At 40.6% G+C, this 27,644-nt stretch overlaps 2 protein-coding genes across 2 annotated transcripts in view; both read left to right on the plus strand.

Moving 5' to 3' along the window:
• Nucleotides 1-3,950: 3,950 nt before the first annotated feature.
• On the plus strand, nucleotides 3,951-9,724 carry NDUFAF1 (NADH:ubiquinone oxidoreductase complex assembly factor 1). Its single transcript, XM_053474515.1, has 4 exons — nucleotides 3,951-4,493; nucleotides 5,318-5,503; nucleotides 7,974-8,048; nucleotides 9,514-9,724. Exons 1-4 carry the CDS (start codon nucleotides 4,023-4,025, stop codon nucleotides 9,646-9,648), a joined length of 867 nt encoding a protein of 288 aa, XP_053330490.1. The 5' UTR covers nucleotides 3,951-4,022; the 3' UTR covers nucleotides 9,649-9,724.
• Nucleotides 9,725-12,819: 3,095 nt separating this feature from the next.
• RTF1 (RTF1 homolog, Paf1/RNA polymerase II complex component) overlaps nucleotides 12,820-27,644 on the plus strand; it is a 29,194-nt gene continuing 14,369 nt past the window's right edge. Inside the window, exons 1-9 of the mRNA XM_053474512.1 lie at nucleotides 12,820-12,987; nucleotides 19,528-19,638; nucleotides 20,439-20,589; nucleotides 20,832-21,036; nucleotides 21,377-21,491; nucleotides 21,725-21,836; nucleotides 22,817-22,955; nucleotides 24,067-24,244; nucleotides 24,376-24,458. Of these exons, the coding sequence (XP_053330487.1) occupies nucleotides 12,907-12,987; nucleotides 19,528-19,638; nucleotides 20,439-20,589; nucleotides 20,832-21,036; nucleotides 21,377-21,491; nucleotides 21,725-21,836; nucleotides 22,817-22,955; nucleotides 24,067-24,244; nucleotides 24,376-24,458 (1,175 nt within the window). The 5' untranslated portion in view covers nucleotides 12,820-12,906. The remainder of the gene's footprint in view (nucleotides 12,988-19,527; nucleotides 19,639-20,438; nucleotides 20,590-20,831; nucleotides 21,037-21,376; nucleotides 21,492-21,724; nucleotides 21,837-22,816; nucleotides 22,956-24,066; nucleotides 24,245-24,375; nucleotides 24,459-27,644) is intronic.

Raw genomic sequence — 27,644 nt, forward strand, 5'->3', positions numbered from 1 at the left:
CGTTAAGTACAGGTTGCGCGTACGTCTGCAGTCCTTATGGGTTAAATGCCGGTGGGGGAATTTCATGTAGGGATCGGGACATACTAAAACGGACGACATCATATTTGACACGATTTTAGATGATATAGATGTGCAGAATAGTTATTGTCAAATAAGAGTAAACTACGAAGGTATGAGCTCTGCGGCTCTGTATGATACATGGAATCTAGCAAACCACCGGTTTTCTCCTTGCGATTGGGTGGCGGTTAGAGTAATAAAAATGTACTTTAAAAACGCTTTGCTTTCCGCTGTGTATAAATGATTTTTCACACATGAACCCAAACAGGGATCCGACAACATTACGCTCTCGTTTACTCCATTAAAAAAAAAAAAAAAAAAAATGTAACCAAGCGGCTATGACCCTGTGTCGTCATCGTGGACCCGGAAGTAGTTACGTGCTACGTGGTTTGCGTTAGCTAGAGAAGACTGTAGTTTGAACTTGAGTTGCTTCCAGTTAAAACAAGAGGTAAATTGAGTGCTAACGTATAAATATTAATCAGTATGGATGATACTATTATCATTGCTGTTTTCGCCTTTATTCTGTAGACTTGTTTATTCGGTGTGCGTTTCTGGAGATATTTTAGGATGTAATAATCATTCATTAGCCATGTTTAGTGTTGGTATTTTCTGAAGTGCACTGCGTTGGATGATTGGAATCAAAGAAAAAACGACACATACTTGTTAGCCAGAAAACATCATTATGTACTGTAACATGGTATGTAGGTATCTTAAAAACAAAACCCGTAATACTGCTGTGCTGTTAGAGCTGGCAGCGTGTAATAAAAGCGAGAGACATGGCTACTGGGTGAAGTAGGATTCGGCGGCAGATATGTACCATTATTTATTTATATATATATATACACACACACACACAGGGCCGGCCTTTGGTGTTCAGGCGCCCTGTGCGGACTACTCCTCTGGCGCACCCCGTCCCACAAAAAAAGGAAAAAAAGTCGGTACAGTTTATCCTCCTTCTCACACTGACCGTGACTTTGAGAGGTCCTCTCCCTTGAAATCACCCCCAGAGTCCCCCATTCACTAAGCCATACCTCTCTTTTCCTTTCTTCCTGTGCATGTATAGATCACATACAAACCCTATATTTGCAGGTATGCATAAATAATGTATGGAAACATAGCATAGCAGGTATAGATCAACAGAAGCAACACAAAACCAAGCATTGCAGGTATAGATTGATTGAAAATCAAATGTAAATTCAGCATTAAAGGTATAGATAAAACCCTTAAATTACAGGCATAGATCACAGGTTGCACACCCCAAAGCCAGCCCTGGCATCCACACTGCCTACATAGATCCTGACCAGCACCCAGATTACACGCATATCACAGCCCAGTACGAGCCAACTGTGTCCCCAAACAGCCCAGTGTAAGACATCTTTGTCCACAACAGCCCACCCTTTTGCTATTTGTGTCCCATAAACACCCTGCATGTGCCATCTTTGCCTTTCCCCAAAGATACCTCGCGGAGGAGAGTGAGGGGTGGCGAGCGGTTGCTGAAAACTTAATGAGCGACCGCTCGGCGCCCCTCTCTCTCCTCCACGTCAGAAAAGAAAAAAAGGCGGCGTTTCAACCATTTTTTCCCCAAATCTGGTCACTCTATCCCATGTGTTATTTCAGGTATCTTTGAAGGCAGCCAATGCAATTTACCCCATCAAACCATATATTTTTAAAAACTACACACCCCAAGGTATTTGAAGTGCTGGTATTTTGAACCCTTTCCATGCACTAATTCTACCTTTGTTAAACTTTATGGTAGTAAATCTTTTTTGTATTTTTTTCACACACGTTGTACTTCAGGTATGAACTTACTGCTCCTGGTATATGTCTCTGTCAAACAACACCACAATATGTGTTCAGCAACATCTCCTGAGCGCAGTGATACCCCACATGCATGTGTTTGTTCTGTTATTTGGGAGGTAAAAGACCACCTCTCTGAGGTGTATTTTGTTTTGCCATTCAGACACCTGGTCAGTCTGTGCCCACGTCCTATATTTGGGGCATCTTTGAATGCCCCAAATATAGAGATTGAGGATACTGTCCCCGGACAAATTATATCCCCAGATGCAGGGCCGGATTAATGTTCACTTCTGCAGGGGCCCTTGCTGCTTACCTGTGGCTTCAGGTGTCCCATGTATGATGACTTTTTTTTTTTAGTGTACTGATGTACTCTCAATCTCATCACATAAGATTCTATCCTATATTATCTGTCAAGCACCGATGGAATCTTTACTTATCAGTGGTAGTTACAGACTAATGTGAGTTGGAGTTTGAGGCACATAGCAGAGACTGAGTTTGATTCTCATTGCTCATCTTCCATGCTGCAGGTTAATCATTTTTTGCTCAATTATAAGACCATCTCCCAAAATCTGAATATTAATTTAGGAAAAAAGAAAAAGTGTGAACTATGGCATATAGGGGGTTAAAAGGCATTTCTGGAGGCAGAGTGGCATATAGGGGGTTAAAAGGCATTTCTGGAGGCAGAGTGGCATATAGGGGGTATAAAAGCATAACTGGAGGCAGTTGGCATTAAGGGGATTAAAAGGCGTATCATGGGGCAGATTGGCATATAGGGGGGTATAAGGCATTTCTGGAGGTAGAGTGGCATATAGAGGGTTACGTATAAATTTAAGATCTGTTATTTTTGTTGTTGAAAATAAAACTTTGTTAGTTTAAAAACTCCCCTGACTTACCAGTGCATCCCTAGATGCGCAGACAACCTCTGCTGCTGCTCCCAGGACGCCCGCCGGAGCTTCTATGAATGAGCAATGGAAGGTCATATGAAGCCCCGGCATCATACAGACCTCCACCGGCTGCCAAAGAGGAGGATCCGGGTCCCCTGCAGCGCTGCAGGGGATCTGGATCTTAGTCTTGTAGTCGGTCTTATATTGAGGTCTGATTAGAAGACAGCCTTGAATATTTGCTCTGAAGAAACCTTGTCTTATAATCGAGCAAATAGGATAATTAACAGGTGTGGGGTGGATTGGAGAAGCTGTATTGTACTGTAGTTTATATCCATTATAGATACTTACAGCAGACATTTTTTCCCTTTTATTTTAGGTTTTTTTTTCTGGGGTAAAACCTTTGGTTTTTGGTCAAGACAATATTTGTGAGAAAATTAGATATTTGACTGTGCTTGCACACAATGCCTTTTAGTTGCCTGTTTATGCTACCAGGCCAATCAAAGCTCTTAATTTGTGGACAACACAAAATATTTTGTACTATATTTATACCTTGTCATATATTATTGATAAATATTGGTGGCATTAGCACACCATGTGACTCTTTCAGTTGATTAGAAACGAAAACCGGTAGTTTTAAAACAGTTGCCGATTTTTTATTACGTTTCTACCGTGTCTATTATTCTTCATTGATAAATATTGATGACAAAACCATTTACTCTACTGGTCATGCACACAGTGCGACTGTTTTTAGTTGTTTGAAACCTTTTCCTGAGTGGTCTAAGACAGTTGTCCATTTAGGGCTTCAACAGCTAATCGATAAAATCGGTAATGACGTCAGGGGGACCTGCAAGAGAAGTCTCCAGGTAGCCGAAGACCAGCAGTTCCCAGGTATGCGTATCAGAGGGCACAGTGGCATATCTGTGGGGGGCAGAGGGGCATATCTGTGGGGGGCAGAGGGGCATATCTGTGGGGGGCACAGTGGCATATCAGGGAGGTATAAGGCATATCTGGAAGACAGTTTGACAAGTCTGGGCTTGCACATCTGCACAACTGGGGGGCAGGCTGGGAAATAAAAACAAGAAATTAATTTTAGAGTTTACTAGAGTTTACTAGTAGTAGTTTACTATATTCACAGGTATGTCAAAATCTTTAGTTAAATTAGCATAAAATTCATACTACATTCTTTTTTTCCCTTCCATTTACAATTGCAGGTTGACCTGATTATTATTCAGTGGCTGTTTATTAGTAATCCAAGTATTGGCTTGTTATCCACAAAACACAACAATGTTTTTAAGACTGATTATGCGCAGATCAAACTCAGTCTACGTTCTGCATCATTCTTCCCCTCCACAACGATTTGCCAGCAATTATCGTCGACCTGGTACTCCCCTGGATAATGAGCCACCATGGAAAAGAATCAATTTTAACTTTGAGAAGGGCATTCGTGGTGTGAAGAAACACTTTGGTTTACTAAAGAAGGAGGTTGTGGAGCATTTGACTGGACCTGGTGGGAAATCTTTGAGACAGGACATGTTAGAACAAACAAGTCTGGTATGGGAGTTTAGAAGCTCCCAGGACTTAGAAAAATGGACTGTGTCTTCGGACATGGAGATAGGTGGGAAGAGTAAGGCTTTTCTAAAGCTTGGAAAGAACAACCAGACAGCATTATTTTATGGGACTCTTAATACAGAAGTACCTCATGATGGAGAAACAAGATACAGTGGATATTGTACTATGAGGTCGAAACCTGTGTTGGTATGTTCAGTTTGCATGTTTTACAAGGAGTGTGTGAAGGTGGTAAAAAAAACTACACTTAGAATGAAAAATAGGTGTAGAAACGTAAGTGTCACGGAGCTGGCTAGTCCGGCCGACTACATCCGCTGACTACTCAGTCTAGGGTAGAACCAAAATGAAGACTGCTTTATTTTTCACACACAGGGCTGGTTATATCCAGCAAAACGCACATTAACATAAAACAGATATTGGGATACAAACCGCCCCCTTAATCTGCCTCCTAGAGACAACAGGGGCAGTAACAGGATTAACAATACAATAGGGTCCCAACCTCCACTATCTATCACTGGCCCAAATCAGTTCCAGGGATGGCTGGAGTAAATGTCTGTAATGGTGGAACTGGGGAATGGGGGGGAAGACTGACTTATACAACATTAAACTAAAACAATGGTGGTCACTCCCTGGTTGCAGATCCTGGCTGTCCACCAGAGATAATCCCTTCAGCAAGTGATGGGATGATATACTGCTGGGGGTTGCCAAAGAAGTCATTACAAAGTCGGGGCCCATAGTCGATAGGGAGGAGGCTGGCTGTCGGGCATCTCCAGTGGCCCCAGTGATGGAGGGTTCGTCACAAAACTTAAGCTCATCATTTTTTCAACAGTAAAGATTGCCAAGTATTTAATATACTAAAGTTATTTATTTTGAATTTAACTATAATTAATGCCAAATATGCCTGATAATTGTTTGACAGTGTCATTTACAAAACCTTGTTGGAGAGTGTTTTATCCATAAAATCACAAAATTAGCGCATTGGTTCTTACAGGATATGTCTGTCCATTTTACAGGGGTCATTTAATCGAAAGCTGCATTATGACTGGTCTAACTTCAACACTCTGCATTTGCGAGTGCGTGGTGATGGACGTCCATGGATGGTAAACATCATGACAGAAACCTACTTCACTATGCAAAAAGATGATTTGTACAATTATTTTTTGTACACACGAGGAGGTCCATATTGGCAAGATGTTAAGGTAAATTGTGTGCCTTTTTTAATCACAGTGCACTTAGTCTATCTTTCTTTGCTTGCATATTCATACAATCCTGGGGAAGTGGGGAAGGTCCCATCGGGAGGAAGAGGACAGATAGTGCCTTCAGGGAAAAACAAGTCCCCTGATGGGATGCCGCAGTGGAACCAGAGGCTGCCCAAAAAAGAAAAACCCTGAAATGGCCAGAAAAGTTATCAAAGGAGATGGAGAAAAAGGTCGATAGGGAAAATCCCAGAATGGGGCAAGAAATCGGGTCAGAAAAACCTATAATATATAAGTACAAAAGAACCACCAAGATACTAAAAACAAACAAAAATTGAAATATGAATAGCTATAATCAAAACCATTTTAATAAATAATTATGATTATATAAATAGAATTGAAGACTTCTCAGCTGGAGGTCAGCAGCAAAGAGAGAGGAAGTGATCCGAGATGTTTGGGTTTATATAGCTGTGTTCTGATTGGTTTGTATTGCATAAAGTACTTAAAGTAACAGACCAATTAAGCTCTATATGTAACCTTGCATTATTGAGGGCATTAAATTCTAAAATCTCTCTTTTTAATAAAAAAGCTTTTTCTGTCTCTACCTGGGATCAGGTTACAGCTCATGAATTCACAGAGGAACAATAGATTCAGAGAGTCGTTCAAAGATTCAGTTGTTACAGAGATTCGAATCATTCAGGTAGAGCTGAAACAACGAATCGATAAAATCGATAATAATCGATAACGGAAATCATCGATAACGATTTCCGTTATCGATTAATCGAGTGATCAATTCGTTGTTGGAGCACTCGGCTCCTTTTACTTACCTCCGCGAGCGTTCCCCGCTTCTGCTACACGCTCTGCAGTCTCCGCCTTCTTTTAGCTACGTGACGGATGTGACGCGTTCCGGAGGTAAGTATTCTTCATGTCTATGTGCACGGATCGCACAGAGCCACTCGCACAGAGCGAATCGCTCTGTGCGAATGGAGCCACTCGCACAGAGCGGTTCGCTCTGTGCGAGTGGCTCCATTCGCACAGAGCGGTTCGCTCTGTGCGAGTGGCTCCATTCGCACAGAGCGGTTCGCTCTGTGCGAGTGGCTCCATTCGCACAGAGCGGTTCGCTCTGTGCGAGTGGCTCCATTCGCACAGAGCGGTTCGCTCTGTGCGAGTGGCTCCATTCGCACAGAGCGGTTCGCTCTGTGCGAGTGGCTCCATTCGCACAGAGCGGTTCGCTCTGTGCGAGTGGCTCCATTCGCACAGAGCGGTTCGCTCTGTGCGAGTGGCTCCATTCGTGCAGGGCAGAGTGGGGGTGGGGGTGCAGGGCAGAGTGGGGGTGGGGGTGCAGGGCAGAGTGGGGGTGGGGATGCAGGGTGTGAGTGTGGGTGCAGAGCAGAGTGGGAGACTGGGTGCAGGGCAGAGTGGGGGTGGGGATGCAGGGCAGGGTGTGAGTGTGGGTGCAGGGCAGAGTGGGTGCAGGGCAGAGTGTGAGTGTGGGGGCAGGGCAGAATGTGGGGGCAGGGCTGGGTGCAGGGCAGAGTTAGAGACTGGGTGCAGGGGCACAGTGCAAAGTGCTGGGTGCAAAGTGCCAGTGCTGGGTGCAAAGTGCCAGGGCTGGGTGCAAAGTGCTGGGTGCAAAGTGCCAGGGCTGGGTGCAAAGTGCAAAGTGCTGGTGCAAAGTGCTGAATGCTGGGTGCAAAGTGCTGGATGCAAAGTGCCAGGGCTGGGGCAAAGTGCTGGGTGCAAAGTGCTGGGTGCAAAGTGCCAGGGCTGGGTGCAAAGTGCTGGGTGCAAAGTGCTGGGTGCAAAGTGCTGGGTGCAAAGTGCAAAGTGCTGGGGCAAAGTTTCTTGAACAGTAATAGTCCACCTCTTTTCAGAATGTTTGGGGTTATTTTGTTTCATAAATATTGTGTTTGGGTTCTTGTACTTTGAAAATATTGTTTTTTATTACATCATAACAAAATAAGAATGTTAATGTAAATTTTAAGTTGTTTTTTAACATCCAGTTCATTAAATTCTTTTAAATAAACGAAAAATTTGCATATTGTTTTTTTTTATCCGATTAATCGATTAATCGAAAAAATAATCGGCCGATTAATCGATTATTAAAATAATCGTTAGTTGCAGCCCTACATTCAGGCAATATCACTGACACCGTACTTTTATAAATAACTACATTAATAATCTTTACTGCCCCCAGGATTTAGATTCTCCTTAGTTTGCCCACCTTTACCTCTAACTGCTCTTAAAGTTAACTTTATTAAATTAGTGTTCATTTAGGGGCAGTTATGGTTGATGGGGTGTTAAGGGTTAATTTAGGGGCAGTGATGGTTGATGGGGTGTTTAGGGTTAATTTAGGGGCAGTTAATGTGGTGTATCCTTGTATTTGTGTTTTTAATTTACTCCTTATGTACTTAAGTTATGTTCTTTTCATAATATATTTATGAGTTTACAACTTTGTTCTCTGTTTTGATAGATACATTTTTCTAAGTTTTTCTTGTCAAGCCGGGGAAGAATTCAGGATAACCAGCATCCATTATGGCCAGACAAGGTGCGTGCCTTTTTAAAATAATTCAAAACAAACAACATCTAAAATCCCTTTACAATTTATTTAACCCCTTCAATCCCAGGGGTTTTTGGTACCTCAAAGCCCGGAGCAATTTTGCCATTTTTGCCATTTGTCACTTCAGCAATTATTCTCTTTTCCTGTGAATAGTGTACCCATGTAAACTATATATTGTTTTTTCAAGGAGAGATAGAGCTTTCTTTTGATACCATAGTTGGATGATTAGCTGAAAATTTAGAATGAGAAATTTAGAAAAAACTAGCGAAAATTAGAAAAAAAACCTACTTTTTTAAAAAATTTCCCCTCTGAATCCTCACAAAATTAGGTAAAGTGATGGAAAATCCCCTCCAAGTTTATCAATTCAGGTGTCCTGATTTCAGAAATACCTAATTTATATAGATTTTCCATACTTTCCCAGCACCAGGGAGCATACTATAAGGTGTACATTTTTTGTATAATTTTTATGCCTATGGCTTAACGGGTTTGGGGGTTGTGAACAGGGGCAGGAGGGTTATACTGGCTAGATGTTATGCTAGGCAATGGGATGTAAGGTTTTTAAAAAATTTTTTTGTATTTTTGATATATTTATTTTACACAAAAATGGTTAGAGGTCCTCTTAGGGACCTCCAGAACATGCCAGTGATGTCACAATGACATCACAGCTCACATTATTATTTATTTTATTATTTATATTATTTTAATGATTTTTTTAAAATATTTTTTAAATGAATAAACTTTTTTTTTCTGCTTTTCTGTTTCAGGACGGGAGGGGGGGGGTGAGAGACATGGCAGAGTGGCATATAGGGGGGTGTAGGGCTTATCTGGAAGGTAGAGTGGCATATAAGGAATATCTGGGGGGGGCAGATGTGCATAAGGGGGCAGGTTGGCAAATAAGAGAGAATAAAAACAAAAAATTCATTTTTCTCATAGTTTTTATTAAATATGAAAAAATAGTTTACATGTCTATTTACTAGTAAAACCCCTTTCCTATAGAGTAGTCTTGTGTTATAATCAGACTTATAATTGAGCAAATACGATATTTAGCAGGGTTTTTTTATTCGTTTTTATAGTTAAGTAAAAGATCAGAACCATATTTTATACTATTTTTTATAGTAAATGATATAATAAAATTAATGATCTAAAGAAATCATCTAATGAAATTGCTTCTTGTCTGGATAGAAAAGCAATATATAACTTGTGTGTACAAAAAGAAAATCAGCCATGAAGGGGTTAATAGTGACTAGGTGTTACAAAGATGGTTTTTCTAAGTAATTTTTCTTAACACGTCCCTAACGTCATAACTAATGATGTATTTTATATTTCAGATTTGTTGTGGATGATTAAAAAGATAGACTGTTTTGATTGTTGCTGGAACATTTAGTATAAGTAAATTGATAATAATAGAAAAATACATAACTTATTTGTATAATTTTATTTACCTTTTTCCTAGATCACTGCTTTAGGATTCACACTTGGCGACAAGGCAGAAGGGCCCTTTCAGCTAGAAATTGATTTCATTGGATTGTGTAATGACCGTTCACATACTGAGGAGTTTGCCTATGAGAAATACAAGCGCAATCAGTGATAAATTGTTTTGATAAATTATATTATTTGTAAGATTTTGTGCAATTGTGAGAATACATTAAATATGGTGAAAATTATCACTTTGCCATCCTCTTTATTGTTGTTTTTTCAAATTCTATTGCGTTTTAGCAAATATATATATTTTGCTTATGTTCTAAAACGTACAAATTTACACACTCGTAGATATATACCGTATATTCCGGCGTATAAGACGACTCAATTGCCGGCGCGTAGTGATGAGGGAGCAGGGAAGCCCGAGCTCTGGCACTTCAGACCTCGGCTTCCCTGCTCTCTAATCACTAGGCGCCGGCTATTGATGCCGAGCGCAGGGATGATGTCATGTCCCGGCGCCTAGTGATTAGAGAGCAGGGAAGCCGAGGTCTGAAGTGCCAGACCTCGGGCTCCCACAACTGGATGGAAGAAAGAAGACAGAAGATAAGGTAAGAGATGGGGAGAAAGGGAGGAGAAATATATATACACTGGTGTGTGTATGTATATATATATATATATATATATATATATATATATATATATATATATATATATATATATATATATATATATATATATATATATATATATATATATATACATACGTACGTGTGTGTGTGTGTATATATATATATATATATACATATACATATACATGTGTGTGTAAAGGCGGGGGGGTGTGGTGAGTGCAGTGTATAAATGTGTATGTATGGACAGGCATATGTGTAGATATATATATAGATATATATATTATATATGTGTGTGTAAGGGCAGTGCATGTATGTATATGTCAGCAAGTCAACCAGCAAATCACCTGGGTAGAGGGGTAGTCTTATACGGCGAGTATAGTCCAAACTCTATATTTGGACTGTAAAAGTTGGGGGTCGTCTTATACGCCCAGTCGTCTTATATGCTGGAATATACGGTATATTTACTTTGGTTCTCCAAATGTCTTTATTGTGTGCGTTTGTTATAGCCAACGTGCAAGAAACGGATATGGGTTTTTGGAGCACCGGTACAGACACTACCGCAGGAATGGACTGCACCTAAATGATGATGGGGGCTAAAGTAAACTAGGTCCTGGGGGGCAAAGATAGAAATAGAGAATTAGTCGAACTAGATTTGGGAAAAGGGGCTGTATGGCGGCATATGCCCGTTTTTAAAAGAGTTTAGGAGGCGATCAACTATCACCTCCTAAACTTCAAAGGTGTTGCTGAAATGCCTCAATAGCGAGGCATTCAGCGACACCAAACACCCACCCCAAAAAACAATGAAGTTGAAAAGAAATCTGGCTCCACTTGCAGGTTGAATACAGGTACTGCATTCAACCGTGTAAGTCAATGGAGCCCAGCTTTCTAATCACAATGCGATTAGTAAACATAGAAACATAGAAAGTGACGGCAGATAAGAGCCAGAAGGCCCATCCAGTCTGCCCAACCTCTGAGTACTCTCCTTTAGTACTTGCCCTTATCCTATATCTAGCTTGGCATTATGCCTATCCCATGCTTGCTTAAATGACTTTACTGTATTAACATCTACCACTTCCACTGGGAGGCTATTCCATGCGTCCACTACCCTTTCCGTAAAGTAATATTTTCTGATGTTACCATTAAACCTTTGCCCCTCTAGTTTATGCTTGTGTCCTCTTGTTGCGGTTTTATTTCTTCTTTTAAATAAACTTTCTTCCTTTACTTTGTTGATTCCCTTTAAGTATTTAAATGTTTCTATCATATCCCCCCTGTCCCGTCTTTTTTCCAGGCTATATAGGTTAAGATCCTTTAACCTGTCCTGGTAAGGTTTATTTTGTAATCCATAAACCATTTTAGTAGCCCTTCTCTGCACTTTCTCCAACATATCTATATCCTTCTGGAGATACGGTCTCCAGTACTGTACACAATACTCCAAGTGAGGTCTCACCAGTGATCTGTACAGCGGCATGAGCACTTCCCTCTTCCTACTGCTAATACCTCTCCCTATACAACCAAGCATTCTGCTAGCATTACCTGCTGCTCTACTGCATTGTCTACCTACCTTTAAAACATTCAAAATATATATATATATATATAAAAAAAAGTGCTAACATTTAAAAATAATCATGCAGTGATGTCACCAGAGGAACCATCCAGTACCAGCAAACTATAAAAATAAAACAAAAAAAGAGTTCAAATAAAAGCATTTCAAATACCTAAGGGGTGTCTAATTTAATTATAAATGAATGGTTTTATGGGGTAAATTGGAGTGGCCGGGTTGAAACATGGGGCAAAGGTACAGACTGACCAAAATGGAGAAAAAAGCGCACTTCCCAAATGTGGCATTTTAAATCCGAAACCCATGCATGTGGGGTATCACTGCAGTTGGGAGATGTTGCTGAACACATATTGGAGTGTTGTTTGATAGTGACGCATACCAGGAGCTATGAATTCATTCCTGAAGTACAATTTGTGTGAGAAAAATACCAAAAAAAATTACTACCACAAACTTTGGCAAAGGCTGGTGGTAGAATCTCATGCATGAAGAGGGTTAAAATACTAGCATTTGAAATACCTTGGGGTGTCTAGTTTTCAAAAAGATTTGGTTTGATGGGGTAAATTGAGTTAACCGGCTTCAATGACCAGATTTTGAAAAAGAAAAAAAAAAGGTTTGTAAATCATAAAACGCTACTTGTAATTATTGCCCTATAACTTATATAAACAGCAAAAAACCATAAAAACATTGGGTATTTCTAAACTCAGGACAAATAGTAGAATGTATTTAGCTATTTTTTTTTTTTTTACTTGCTTTTGTAGGTGAGTATTTTATTTTTCAAATAAAAGTCAGAAAAGGTGTTTTTCTTTCAAATTTTTCAACATGTTTTATTTTTTTTTTATATAGTAAATAAGATGATATCAAAAGAAAGCCCATCTTGTCCTGAAACAGCCTCGGTACAAAAAGAAAAAATAAGCCCGGTCCTCAAGGGGGTTAACTATAACTATCTACTGTGACATTTGACTGATCACTGACGCTACACTTACCTCATTAAGCCTGTCAAAAAAACAAACAAAAAAACACTGGGTATGGAAAGAACGAACACTACTTTATTTAAATTGAAGCGACACACGCTTAGCTACGTCCATAGAAATGGTTCCGGGGCCAGCGAACATACGTATGAAGTCATAAAGAAGGAGGGGCGGGGTTTCAGTACGTAACATTGAATGCGCATGCCTAGTAGCTTTTACATGATTGTGGAGGCTTTAGGTTTTTTACCCGCGCTGCTTGGACTCGTTTAACCATGGTGAAAAAACGGAAAGGGCGACGGATTGTTATCGATTCGGACTCTGAAGTCAGCGGCAGTGACGAAAATTTAGACCAGGTACGATGGTAAAAAAGCGTGCTAGACGTTGCTTAGAAGCGCCGGGGCTCCTGGGCCTTGAGTACTTTCGTAGGGACGAACACCAGCACACTTAGTTATTCGTGTGCTCCCATCCGAATCTGGATTTCGACGATTGTCCGTGTACATTTGAATGCGTATATTCGTTTTCCGTGTATTTTAGGGTTAAGCGTGGGGTAACCTAGTGTGCTGACATAGCCTCGGACTGGGGTCTGAACATGGGTTGACTTCTGCCCATCCTATGTTGTGCTTATTCTTTCTCACCGGACTTTAAGTATAGGACTGCTTTATTCTTGTCCACTCCTGGATTACAGTGCCATCTTGTTTTGCACCGCTGTACTAAACATGAGCTAGCAAGCAGTGTATCACATATTGTTTATATCTACAGAGACTGATGTTGAGGAAAGCAGCGATCAAACAAACAAGCTTACAAGCTAGCCGAGTCTGCGCTCCTAACTCATGGCATTGTATAGAAAGGGTAAAAGCAGCCGCTGTGTCCGCCAGAATGCATTTTCCAGTCCCTATGTCAACCTGGTGCCAGGGCTTTGGGGAGTCTTGGGTTGTAGGGATGATTCCAAGGCTCATGCACTCGTCGGGCTTTTCGTCATGCCAGTGGAACTCTGGCACATGTGGCGCTACCTGTCCAGCTGAAACTGCTCTGTATGTTTGTAATATGTAGGGTTGCAATTAAACTCGTGATTGCAAGAGATATTTTTGTTACCCAAATGGTCTATTTCTTTGTCAATAATATAACTTCTTGCGGTTTGAAACATTAAATTCATACGTTGCTGTTGATTTCAGTGGTAGCTTTTTCTGCCACGGTTAGGATGCTCAAATCAGCCATAGAGGTTGGCAACTGCAGGGCTGTAACTTCTACATCATGTTAGGGTTTATATATATTTTTTTTTAATCCCATTTTTAACCCCCTGCAATAATTACTAGTAGTGTACCTTTTTATTTCACATCTGGAAATACTGTTTCCGTGTCCTGTTTGCCACTTCTTTGAAGCCGACCAATGCAATTTACCCCATCGTATTTTTGAGCACTAGACACCCCAGGGTATTTAAAATCCTAGCAATTTAACCAATTCTACTACCAGGATTGTAAAGTAGTATTTTTTTCCCTCGCACCTCATTCTATTTTAGATATAAATTTACAGCTTTGCGTGTATGTCAGTGACAACCCCCCCATGTGTTCAGCTACGTCTCCCGAGTGATACCACCCAGGAATACCGTATTTGCTTGACTATAAGACAAGGTTTTTTCAGAGCAAATGCTCAAAACCTTTCCTCCTATAATCGAGGTTGTTTTATAATCAGACCTCAAATAGAGGTCTCACTATGGGACTGAGATCCAGATCATCCGAAGCGCTGCAGGTAACCTCAGCTGCTGCCGGGGCTTCTATCACCAAGCGCGGGCAGCAGTGCAGGTTGTCTACGCACATCACGCATACCTTCCCCAGCTGCTCAGTCATAGAAGCCCTGTCGGAACTAACACGGCCTCTACCCACTGCCCCCACTAGACATCAGGGAGTCAGAAGCAATGGTAAGTCTGGAGGGGCATAAGGCTCTTCTGGAGGCAGAGTGTCCCATGAAATGCTTTTTAGCCACCTATATGCCACTCTGCCCCATGATATGCCTTTTTACCCCCCTAAATGCCAGAGTGGCATATAGGGGTATAAGGTATTTCTGGAGGCCGAGTGGCATATAGAGGGTATAAGGCATTTCTGGGGGCAGAGTGGCAAGCCTGGGGGCAGATGTGCATAACTGGGGGGGTCAGGTTGGCAAATAAAACACAAAAGTATTTTTCTCAATTATAGCTTTTATTAAATATGAAAAAATAGTTTACATGAATTAATATTGACTAGTAAAACTTTGTTCCTATAGATTAGGCTTATATTCAGACCTTTTCTTTTTTCCTAAATTAAAATTCAGATTTTGGGGGGGTCGTCTTATAATCGAGCAACTACGGTACTTTAAATGTATCTCCCCTCTCCCTTCTATATTTCCAGTTAACCCCTTCATGACAGAGAATTTTACTTCCATTCACTTTATATTACTTTTGTATAGTATGTAACTTAGTATGACAAAACCAATAAGTTTTAAAAAGTAAATTCTTACAATTTTACTGTTAAGTAACCCCCCCCCCCCAAAAAAAAAAAACCTGCCCTTCAAACAATTAAAAACACCTCATGGGTACTTAAAGAACTAAGCCAGGTGCTGGCCAGTCCTCTGTTTTTGATTTTCAGGGATTTTTATTTCGGGCGTTTTGCCCATAGATTGGCGTAAAGCCGATATGGTGCCCATATTTACAAAGGGATCGAAATCACAGCCAATTACAGACCTGTAAGTTTGACATCTGCAGTGGGAAAACTGTTTGACGGCTTACTAATGGAACATATTAAAATTTCATCTTGAACAGGAATTTCCTTAGCAGGAGTCAACATGGCTTTGTGAAAGACAGATCTTGTAAAACTAAATAAATTGTGTTCTATGAAGAAGTGAGTAGAAATATAGGTATGGGTGCTGTGGTCCATGTGATATGTTTAGACTTTGCTAAGGCAGTTCCACACAAAATGTTACTTTACAAATTGACTGAAATAGGCTTAGAGTCATATGTTTGTCTGTGAGTTGAGAATTGGCTGAAAGATAGAACACGAAGAGTGGTGGAAAATGGGAAATTCTCAAACTGGGCAGATGTAATAAGTGGAGTAGCTCAGGGATCTGTCCTGTGTGTGGATTTCCCAGTGGGCATTGGGAGCCACGTTTCAGTGTTTGCCAATGACACAAAGTAAGGTCATAAAGGCCGAATTAGATGTGTCTTCACTACAAGAAGATTTGTGTAAATTGGGTAACTCGGCTGATAAATGGCAAATGAAATTCAATGTAAACAAATGTAAAATTATGCATTTTGGGTATGATAAAAATGCAAAGTATCATTTACATGGTGTTTCCTTGGAGAAATCCACTAATGAAAAATATTTTGGCAGTAATTGTGAATGACATAGCAGTAGTGCACAGTGCCAGATAGTGGCAAACACAAATAAGATATTGACAAGTATTAGATGTTAAAAACAAACGGCAGAATAAAATTTTCTTCTTGTTTTTATTTCCCCAACCTGCCCCCCAGTTATGCATATTTGAGCCCAGGCTTGCCACACTGCCCTCCCAGACATGCCACACTGCCCTCCCCACATATGCCTTTTATACCCTATATGCCTTATACCCCCAGATATGTCACTCCGTCCTCCCCAGGTATGCCGTATACCCCCCTGATATGCCATAGTGCACTCATAGGTTTGCAGACCCGTTCACAGACACAATACTTTTATAAATAAATACAGGGTTAATCTTCACTGCCTCCAGGATTTAGATTCCCCTCGGTTTGCCCCCCCTTTACCTCTAACTGCACCTTAAGTTAACCTTATTAAATTAATTAAATTAACCCTCAGTCCTCAGTCCTCAGCATTAAATTAATCCTGAAGAGAAGACCCATTAACCACAACTGCCCCTAAATTAACCCTGAAGACCCCATCAACCACAACTGACCCTAAATTAACCCATTAACCACAACTGACCCTAAATTAACCCTAAACACCCCATCAATCACCACTGAACCTAAATTAACCCATTAACCACAACTGCCCCTAAATTAACCCTAAACTCCCCATCAATCACCACTGCCCCCTAAATTAACCCTAAACACCCCATTAACTATAACTGCCCCTAAGTTAACCCTAAACACCCCATTAACTATAACTGCCCCTAAATTAACCCCCACATCCCCTAACTTTCAGCAGCCCAAATATTAATTTTATATTCACAGTTAGATGAGTGTCACAGCCATGGCGATGCTAAGGAAATGGGCGGAGCCAATCGGCCGTTTGGCTCAGTCCCTTTGTTACTCCCTGTCCCTCCCTGTAGTCACTGCCAATTGGCCCCGCCCCTTTCTTTCTCCAGCAGCGATTGCAGGGAGGGACTGGAAAAAGGAAGTGGGCGGGCCAATCGGCAGTGACTGCAGGGAGGAACTGTAAGTAGCAACTGCTGCTGTGACTCCTGTGAGTCACACTAAACGGATTATAACACGAGAGGTATTTTTCAGAGCATTTGCTCTGAAAAAACCCTCATTTTATAATCGATAAAAATCGATTCAACTAATCGATAATGAAATTTGTTGCCAACGAATTTCAATATCGATTATCATCGATTTTATCGATTAGTTGTTGCAGCCCTAATTCAGATAGGCCTTCCTCTTCTGACGAGATGCTTTTATGGGACCTGGCAATGTTTACAAATCACCAATGCGTCTCGTTGAAACAAACTTCCTCAGGGTAGTTCGTATGATCTACAAGAAAGTTTTTATACAGATTCTAAATGTTTTAATCGAAAGTTTAGAGCATATATCATTTGAATAGAGTGGTTCCTAATTAAATTAACTATAAGTAAGAGGAGAGACACAGTGTTCAACCATAGCTGTGGTGAACTGGCAGCAGTCTTCCTAGAGTACGGGACGGGCTGACTCGGCTTTTCTGTCCGCAAGCCACCCATTAACAGGTATATGGTAGCAAGTGTTCTGGGATGAGGGGAGGTTATACGGGATATTCCAACAGAAGGGCAAAAGCCCTGGAAAATGGAAAGACAGCAAGCGGTGCCCTGTCTCCATGGCTGGACACCTTAGGGGCTGCTCTGGACTAAGTGCCGCTTGTCCCATCAGATTTATTTGCTTAATATGGGCAAAAATTAGGCTAATTACTGTTGATCTTGTCGGCTCCCTTGCTATCCTCAGTAGCCCAGACAAGTGATATATACTAACTGTAGTAGATTATGCCACTCACTACCCACAGGCTGTAATTTTGTCATCTATCAGTGCTGACAAGGTGGCCGATAATCTATTGTGCATATTTTCCAGTGTGGTATTTCCCAGCAAAATGCTGATTGATCAAGGTCCTTAGTGCACCTTGGATCTGATGCAGTCTGTGCAAAAGGGTATGAGTAAAGCATCTGCTGACCAGCCTCTACCACACCAAGATGAAGCTCATCTATGGGCATAGAGTGCATGGTCCCCCGACTCTGATTCAAGAGGGGTGGGGAGGAGAATTGTGGGTCCCAAAGACATCTGTTGTGGACTACGCGATATGGTTTAAATATTAAATGCAGGCTTTGATGGGGGAGGTGTGTGAGACTGAGGGCTGCCCGATCCAAGCAGAAGCATTGGTATGATCTTGATGCCCAAGAAAGAGTGTATGAGGTGGGGATAAAAGGTGCCTGTGCTGATGTCCAAAACGCAGAACAAATTGTAGGTGCCCTGGCAGTTGGTTTACTGTTCTGCAACAGATCAATGATGTGAACTAAGTGTTATCTTTGGATGGGGGGGTGTTGGAAAAAGGTGTTCCACGTTAACATGATCAAAGCGCATTAGGATAGGGAGCCAGCTATGTTAACTGTATGTAGTTTGCCTGGGGACAAGCACGGATCCCACTTGTGGATTTGTTGGCTGCAACAAGGGATTTAGGGGGCATTGAGGTAGCCCAGGTAATCCCCACTTAACAAGCGACTCAGCTATTTGAGGCACATAGGCCTGGCAGTACTCACCTAGTAACATGCCAGGTTGACACTGGGGATCACCATCTCCTCACTCTGCCTACACGGTATCCTTTAGGTTAAGGCTGACGTTAGGAGGAAGATAGAGGAAATCTTGGAGCTGGATTTAGCAAAGGTTTTAGACAGCATAGCAGCGGTTTAGCTCAGTATAAAGCCAGCTGGGCATGGTAGAGGTTTAGTACCAGGGGCACAAAGTAGGAGGAGGGGCACTTCACCCAGAGCCCAGTAAAATAGAGGCATATAGAATGGTATATAGGGGGTATAAGGCATTTCTGACTGGCAGAGTGGCATATCTGAGGTATAAGGCATTTTATACGCCATGAAAAAAATGAAAATGGCTTACATATGAGTTAATATTTACTAGTAAAGCTTTTTTTTTCCTATAGGAAATGCATTGAGGATTGAGGACTTTGATAAGTTCTTGGGGGTATTTTTTTTAAGCTTTTATTAGATGAATTAGTTTTGGTTCCTTTTTATGAAAATCAGCACTAGCACTTTACACGGAAGACACCTTGAAGAGATATAGCACCTTAAAACCACTATTGCATTTTAAGTAAATCTCCAGAGCTGAACATGTAGCGATCAGGAGAAACTTTTCTTTGTCTACATTCACATTCTGGATAATGTGCTCAACTCTCTGTAAGTGCATTGGATTTTTCCTTTTGTTGCCCTTTTTTTAGGATCTGTGGAATTGAAAGAATTATTTGAGGTTACTATATCGTTTTTTTTCTATTTTTTTTCTCCCTCATAATATGAGCATCCCTACATGGATCCATGTTGGAAATCAATTTACAAAGTTGTGCTTGTGCATTATTTTCCACATCACCATTACTTTGGTCTAGCGATAAGAAAAACATCTGTTAATTACGTTGCTTGTGGTGGTGATAAATTGTACATCCTATTAAACAGATTTTGTCCTGCAGGAACTGCTATCTTTAGCCAAACGCAAGAAGAGTGGCTCTGAAGAGAAGGAACAGCCAAGTATCAAGAATGCAGCCACTTCAGATTCTGAAACTCCAGATAGTGGTGATGAGGTTGGTCTCATGTGGAAATGTTTATTAATCCTCTGTCTTGTGATGTTGTCTGTGTTTTAGATATTAAGCTGATTTTAATTTTTGTACTAATTTTGTCACTTTCGAGGCATTTCAGCGACACCATCTTGTCTATTTTTATTTTGCTGTAACCTGAAAGATACTGTTTTAAGCCTGTTAGTCTTGTTGCATTCTGTTGTAGATTGAGAGATGGGAACTATTTAATACCTGGCTGCTAATGAAGCCCTACTTACTGATCACACTGTAATCAGTAAAATTTTATATAGAAAATATAAAAAAATGTAAAAATGCACTCCAGTGATGTCACCAAGATATCGTAAGGAGAACCATTCAGTTCCAATAAAATGTAAAAGAAAAATGCAAAAACACCTTTCTGGCCCCCAAGGTACAAAAATAAGATGTATAAGGGGGCATTTTACACACTTATAGAATGGCAATAGGATCTTTGTTGTTATTACCCTGTGACTTTCAAAAACCCTCCAAAACATTGGGTATTTTTAAGTAACTGTAGAAGAATAAGTTAAAAAAAAAAAAAAAACTTTTTTAGCAAATGTTTTTTTTTTTTTTTTTTTATAATATTATATGATCACAAACATGGAATCTAAAGAAAATCCTTCTTGTCCTGAAAGCGTATATGATTTCTGTGGGTACAGTAAATGGAAGAAATGTTAAAACAGCCATGATAACGAAGAGGTCAACAACACTACTGTTGGTGGTTTTTATATATTTGTTGAACATACTTGGTCCTCTTCTCAGATCTATGTTGATTCATTTTTATTTAGTGGACAGTGGGGGGAACCAAAAACAAGAAGAAGGTGAAAACTGGAAAAGGATTAGAAAAAAAGGGAGCTATGAAGAAACTGACAAACAGGGCCGCCTCGTCTGGAAGCTCTACGAAAGACAGCTCTGGAGAGAGTTCTGCTCCCGAAGAAGGTGAGCAATCTGACCTGCAGAATTACTGGTAATTAAATCAATGTACAACCAAATGTTCTTTTGAACCTTTGGGCCTGCTGAAAAAGTTGCAGGACCTTTTTAAAAGAGTTTAGGAGGGCGATCAACCATAGCGAGGCATTCAGTTAAAATTGTTCTCACTATAAAGGAGTATTTCTTTGAATTCATCTTTTTTTCTTTTCTTTTTTTTTCCCCTGCTCTTTTGGGGTGGGCGATCCCTGCAGGTGAGGTTTCAGACTCGGACAGTAACAGTTCATCTTCCAGTTCTGATTCCGATTCTTCGTCTGAAGATGAGGAATTTTGTGATGGTTATGGAGAGGATCTCATGGGTGATGAAGAAGACAGAGCCAGACTTGAACAGATGACTGAGAAAGAAAGAGAGCAAGAGCTATTCAATCGAATAGAGAAGCGAGAAGTGCTTAAGAGACGGTATAAGAATAAAATACAATCTCCAATTACTAAAAGGCCCTGTCCAATTCACATTTTATTACATTGATATGTTTAGTGTCTTTACTCATGAACTGAGAGTGAATTGTGACTTAAGACTTCATGGAAAAGATTTAGCATGAAAGCATAATGTAAATTAAATAGAGAACAGTTTCAGAAAAATCTTTCAAGATTTAGCCCACTGCATATCTTCACAGCATCTCAGTTTAAAGTAGTAAAAGATCTAATCTTTATAACGAAATATGTTGAATAGACGCAAATTATTTTTCCCACGCTTTTTTGTTTTGTTGGAATTTGTTTGAAATGTTAAATATCTCTGCAGGTTTGAGATAAAGAAGAAACTGAAAACGGCAAAGAGAAAAGAAAAGAAAGAAAAAAAGAAAAAGCATGATGAGGAACAGGAGAAAAAGAAACAAACACAACTGCTGGAGACACAGGTCCAAAATGTGGTGCTGGGTTTTCGTTGTTGTAATGCCAGGCATTCTCATACCCTATTTTCCCTTTCTTTTTTTTTTTCTCTTGTTATAAATTGGTTTTCAGTAAGACTTGGCTATTTGTACATGTGTGCATGTATAATATATGTATATATCTGTTGTATATGAATATCTGGATTTTTCAATTGAGATGACAATTTTTTTTAAAGATTTTTTTCCCTGTCTTTTGGTTATAGGTTACCTCGCACAACAAAGAGAGGCGATCAAAGAGGGATGAGAAACTTGACAAGAAATCACAGGCTATGGAAGAGTTAAGAGCGGAAAGAGAGAAGAGGAAAAATAAGACTGGTAGGCCATACACACAATCCTGTAATCTTAACTTTGCTCTATTGCTTAACATGTATCCCTAACTTAAATGTTCTCTGCATTTGGTGTTGAAGTTGGAGGCATGTGAGACAGTCCAATGATTCCTTGGGACTGCCGTATTTGTTTGATTATAAGACAGGTTTTTTTTTCCGAGCAAATGAGCTTATATTTGAGGTTGTCTCATAACCAGATCTCAAATAGAAGTCTGACTACAAGACTTAGATCCAGATCTCCCGCGGCTCTACAGGGGACCTTGATCCTTCTCTCTGGCAGCTGGTGGACGTCTGTGCGGTGCACGCAGACAACCTTGGCTGCTGCCGGCACCTCCGTCGGGCTTCTATGACTGAGCGCCAGCATCGCATGACCTTCCGGTGCTCAGTGATAGAAGCCCCAGCAAAATTTACTTAGAAACATAACATGGCGTTCCACGTCGTCATAAAAAAAAAAGTAGCCTAAAAATGTATCATGATGGCATGGAGTGTCAAAGTTGATCCCTGGCCTTGGAAGGGGTTTTGCAGGTCCCTGCTTTTGAGTACAATTTATTTAGGACGTTGAGTGGTATTGAGATGTAATTTTGAAGAAGTGTTATGGTGAGGATAATTTTGATTGTAAGGAAAAATTGTTTCTTTACAGATGTATGGCTGCAGGTATTAAGGGATTACGTTGAATGCTTCTCTGCACACACAAGTAGTTAAAGTTAAAAAAGGGGGAGGCGGAATTGACAGAGCTATGGAATTCCAGAGAGAGGTTACAGCACAGGTGGATTCACTTTCCTTCTTGGCCATTGGGACTTTCCAAGGTTGCCTTTTTAAGAGATCTCGAAGTAATGGTTTTGGAGGATTTGAGGAGCCAGTGTTGGGGATAGCACAGTGCAGCAGCAGCATAAATGATATTGAAGTGATGTATGGATGTAATTTCTTGGCATTGCTGATTTTTCTATGTTCTTTGTTTATTTTTTGTAGCTGAGTTGATTGCACGGAAGCAACCATTGAAGACAAGTGAAGTATATTCAGATGATGAGGAGGAAGAAGAGGATGACAAGTCAAGTGATAAATCTGATCGGTCTTCCAGATCTTCATCTTCATCTGATGAAGAGGAGGAGTAAGTATTGCATAAACCAATGTGTAGGTCTTGCTTACAAGTCTTGATTGAAGACTGTTTTATCTGTATTAATGTTGGTGTCCTAAAATGTGTATGTAAAATGTTAGTTATCTACTGACACATTCTATGTTCCTATATAAGAATCATTTGGGCTATCTTGTCTGCTAAATTTCTGAATGCTTTCATTATTATGTCTTTAAGGCACATACCAGTCATTATATGATTTTAAATATTCATGGTTTGTTTAAAGGGTTGCCAGGGACAAGCCTTTATATTGTACAAGTTTATTCTTATTTGTTAAAATATTGTAACTGTTACATAATCAACTGAATGTAGCATAGTACCGTATTTTCTCTTATTTGCAGGGGACCTGGATCCTCCTGTCTGGTAACCTCTGCTGCTGCCGGCACTTCCTCTGATGGAGTGCAGGCAGCACTATGACGGAGCGTCAACGCGCCGTGAGCTTCTTGTGCTCCATCATAGAAGCCCCTGCGGAAATGCTAGCAGCAGCAGCGGTTGTCTGCGTGATACGTACAGACAACCTCCGTTGCTGCCGCCACTTCTGCCGTGGCATCAATGACTGAGCACCGGAAGGTCACGTCACACCGGTGCTCAGTCATAGATCCCCCGGCGGAACTAACGGGCAGCAGAGGTTGTCAGAGTATGAATAATGCTAAACATCTTAAAAAAAAAAAAAAAAAAAAAAAAAAAAAAAAAACCAGAAACAACCCACAAGCATGGTTATGCTTCATGGTTTGTTTTTTTTTTTCTGTTTTTTTGAGGGGTAACGGTTTTTTTCTTCTGTCTACTCCCCAATGCAACTGATGACTTGAAAGCAGGATTCTATAGCCCTACATTGCTCATTACATTCTAATGATTGCTTGGGCCACTTCTGTTAGGATAGGCTTAGAAGTGTTCTATTTTATGCACTGGGTGTTGGAGAAAACTGAGCTGAGGTTTTGCCACGCTGACTATGACTGCCAAGGAGTAGCTATTAACCATAGGTAATGCTTATTGCGTAGCCGGGAAGCTTGTGAAATTTTGTCTACTACAAAAGTAAGACGGTTAGTGTATATGGTTTTTAACCTAAGGATTCTTTTTATTTCTTCAGGAAAGAAGACATTCCACCAAAGTCTTTGCCTGTCTCTTTGCCAGAAGAACTCAACAAAGTTCGGTTATCCAGACACAAGCTTGAGCGGTGGTGCCACATGCCGTTTTTTGCAAAAACAGTATCTGGCTGCTTTGTAAGAATTGGCATCGGAAACCATAATAGCAAACCTGTATACAGGGTGAGTGAGGGTCACTTAGAAGCTTTACAAATGCTAGCTGAACGCCGTGGGGTTTGGTTTGGGCAACATTTTATTTCGTTTGTGTGTATGTGCTTTTTTAAAATGTGAACTTATTTTTTTAATGTACTTAGGTAGCTGAAATTACGGGTGTTGTTGAAACTGGAAAAGTTTACCAACTTGGAGGTACTAGAACGAATAAAGGCCTTCAGTTACGGTGAGTTTCCTGTACCAAAGCTACATTATTGGTCATACTTGACGTTTGTCATTTGACTATGTAAAGGATGTTTGTATTTTAGGTATAGTTTAGCTGCTTTTTCATACTTCCCTACCTATTTGTTGCTGAAACGGCTTAACACCCAATGATGTGCTCATCATGGAAAAACATATAGATAAGGACCAATGACGCGCTTGCACGTCATGAAGTTAAATGAGCTTAAAGCTTCGCCACATTGTGGCGTTTCAGGAACACTGGCTGAGCGAATTAATGTGATTTTATTTTTAATGAATTGGCTTATATCAGGGCTTGACTAATTTGTTTTGAATCTAGGATTTATTTTAAAATAAGTTTGCCATGATGTCCATCCATCATGGGGACAGCATTCAAGTACCTGGGCAGAAACTATTTTGTGTAAACTTTCTTAGGGAGTCTCTTTGTTTAGCACTAATCAAAAACCCACTTTACTTTATATTTAAATGCTGAAAGAAAAAAAATGCAACAGTGTACTGACTACTAGTTTTCAATAAAGTAATAAATGATCTATGGACAATACAGGACGTTTGGTGTGCATCACTTTATTCAAAAGTAGGGCTGCAACTAACGATTATTTTAATAATCGATTAGTTGGCCGATTATTTTTTCGATTAATCGATTAATCGGATAAAAAAAATGAATGTAAATTTTTTATTTATTTAAAATAATTTACTAAACAAATGATGTTAAATACAAACAGCAGAATAAAAAAAAACTTTGATAATAAATTTCTTGTCTTTATTTCCCAACCAGCCCCCCAATATATGCACATTTGAGCCCAGGCTTGCTACGCTGCCTCCCAGACATGCCATGCTGCCCCCCCACATATGCCACGCTGTCTACCACAGCACTCCACGCTGCCTCCCACATATACCACTCCACGCTGCCTCCCACATCTGCCACGCCACGCTGCCTCCCACATCTGCCACTCCACGCTGCCTCCCACATCTGCCACGCCACGCTGCCTCCCACATCTGCCACTCCACTCTACCCCCCACATGCCACTGTGCCTGATACGCCTTATACCCACTGAAACACCACTCCATCCTCCCCAGACATGCCACCCTGCCCTCCCCACATATGCCATGCTGCCTCCCACATCTGCCACTCCACAATGCCTCCCACATATGCCACGCTGCCTCCCACATCTGCCACTCCACGCTGCCTCCCACATCTGCCACTGTGCTTGATACGCCTTATATCCCCTGATACCCCACTCCATCCTCATGCCACCAGACATGCCACCCTGCCTCCCAGACATGCCACTTCTCTACCCCCAGATATGCCACTCTACCCCCAGATATGCCTTATACACCCTGATACACCACTCCGTCCTCCCCAGACATGCCACACTGCCCTCCCCACATTTGCCTTATATACTGTATATGCCTTATACCCCCAGATATGTCACTTCACTGCCCCCAGGATTTAGATTCCCCTAAATTAACCCTAAACTCCCCATTAACCATAACTGCCCCTAAATTAACCCTTAACACCCCCTTAACCACAGCATCCCCTAAATTAACCCTAAAGACCCCATCAACCACAGCATCCCCTAAATTAACCCTAAACACACCATTAACCACAACTGCCTCAAATTAACCCCAAACACCCCATTAACCACAGCTGCTCCTAAATTAACCCTAAACACCCTATTAACATAACTGCCCCTAAATTAACCCTAAACACCCAATTAACCATAACTGCCCCTAAATTAACCCTAAACACCCCACTAACCATAACTGCCCCTAAATTAACCCCCACCTCCCCTAACTTTCAGTAGCCCAAATATATATATATATATATATATATATATATTACATACATATATACATATATATATATATATATATATATATATATATATATATATATATATATATATATATATATATATACACACACACATATATACATATACTTACAGTTAGATGAGTGTCACAGCCATGTGGTTCTGGCCTGGAGAAGGAAGGGGCGGGGCCAGTTGTCACAGTGATTACAGGGAGGGGGAGTAAGCAGGAGCTGCTGCTGTGAGACGGTGAGTCAGACTAAACGGATTCTATAATGAGGGGGATTTTTCAGAGCGTTTGCTCTGAAAAAACCCTCATTTTATAATCTATTCAACTAATCGATAATGAAATTCGTTGCCAACGAATTTCATTATCGATTATTATCGATTTTATCGATTAGTTGTTGCAGCCCTATTCAAAAGTAACAATTTGTATACGTATGCACATTGATAATACCTACAGCAATATTATATAAGGTTGATTTTTTTTTTTTGTAACTGCTAAACTATTCTGGGGAGTTGGTTAAGGAGCTGAAATATTCATGCCCAAGAGTAAGTAAGCAGATTTGGTGTCAAGCAGGAGGTGCACACAACAATGAACCAGATAAAAAGCCACAGATGAATGCTTGCAAAAAAGTTTTTCATACTCCGTGCAAAATACCGTGGCAAGTAGTACAAAAAAGCATTTGAACAGAGATGCGTACAGTGAAAAATATATATAATATAATGAAAACTTTATATATATATATATATATATATATAATATTGATGCGTGTATCCGTGTTCAAATGCTATTTTGAATGAAGTAAATACTTTTTTGCAAGCATTCATCTGTGGCAATTATAATTATTTAATGTTAGCCTCCCTCCCAGGACCCTTACAACAGCCGTTGGGGGGTGTCTGTGCAATGTGCACAGACAACCTCCACTACTGTCCTCTAGTTATGGGAGGTTTGGATCCGATTCTTTGGTTCATTCAATGTCACTTTACAGCATTTACTGTTTCCCAATCCCTCCCTGCAGTCATACTGATTATTGTAGGGCATATCAGTGGGGCACAGTGGCATATAATGGGTATAAGGCATATTCTAGGAGACAGAGTGGCACATCTGGGGTATAAGGCATATCAGAGGGCACTGTGGCATCTGGTGGGTATGAGGCATATCTGGGGAGGACGGAGTGGCGTATCTGGGGGTATAAGGTATATAAGGAAAATGTGGGGAGGGCAGAGAGGGCATATCTGGGGGTATGTGGCAAATCTGGGAGGCAGTGTGGCAAGCCTGGGCTCAAATGTGCATAACTGGTGGTGGGTGTAGGTTGGGAAATAAAAACATTTGAGATACCATGTGGTGTCTAGTTTTT

Source organism: Spea bombifrons, chromosome 9 (genome assembly GCF_027358695.1).
Source record: "Spea bombifrons isolate aSpeBom1 chromosome 9, aSpeBom1.2.pri, whole genome shotgun sequence".
NCBI lineage: Eukaryota > Metazoa > Chordata > Amphibia > Anura > Pelobatidae > Spea > Spea bombifrons.

Coding starts and splice junctions, on each gene's coding strand:
- NDUFAF1 (XM_053474515.1), top strand. CDS start 4,023: ATGTTTTTAAGACTGATTATGCGCAGATCAAACTCAGTCTACGTTCTG. Junction 5,504..7,973: donor CATATTGGCAAGATGTTAAG/GTAAATTGTGTG, acceptor CTGTTTTGATAG/ATACATTTTTCTAAGTTTTT. Junction 8,049..9,513: donor ATCCATTATGGCCAGACAAG/GTGCGTGCCTTT, acceptor CCTTTTTCCTAG/ATCACTGCTTTAGGATTCAC.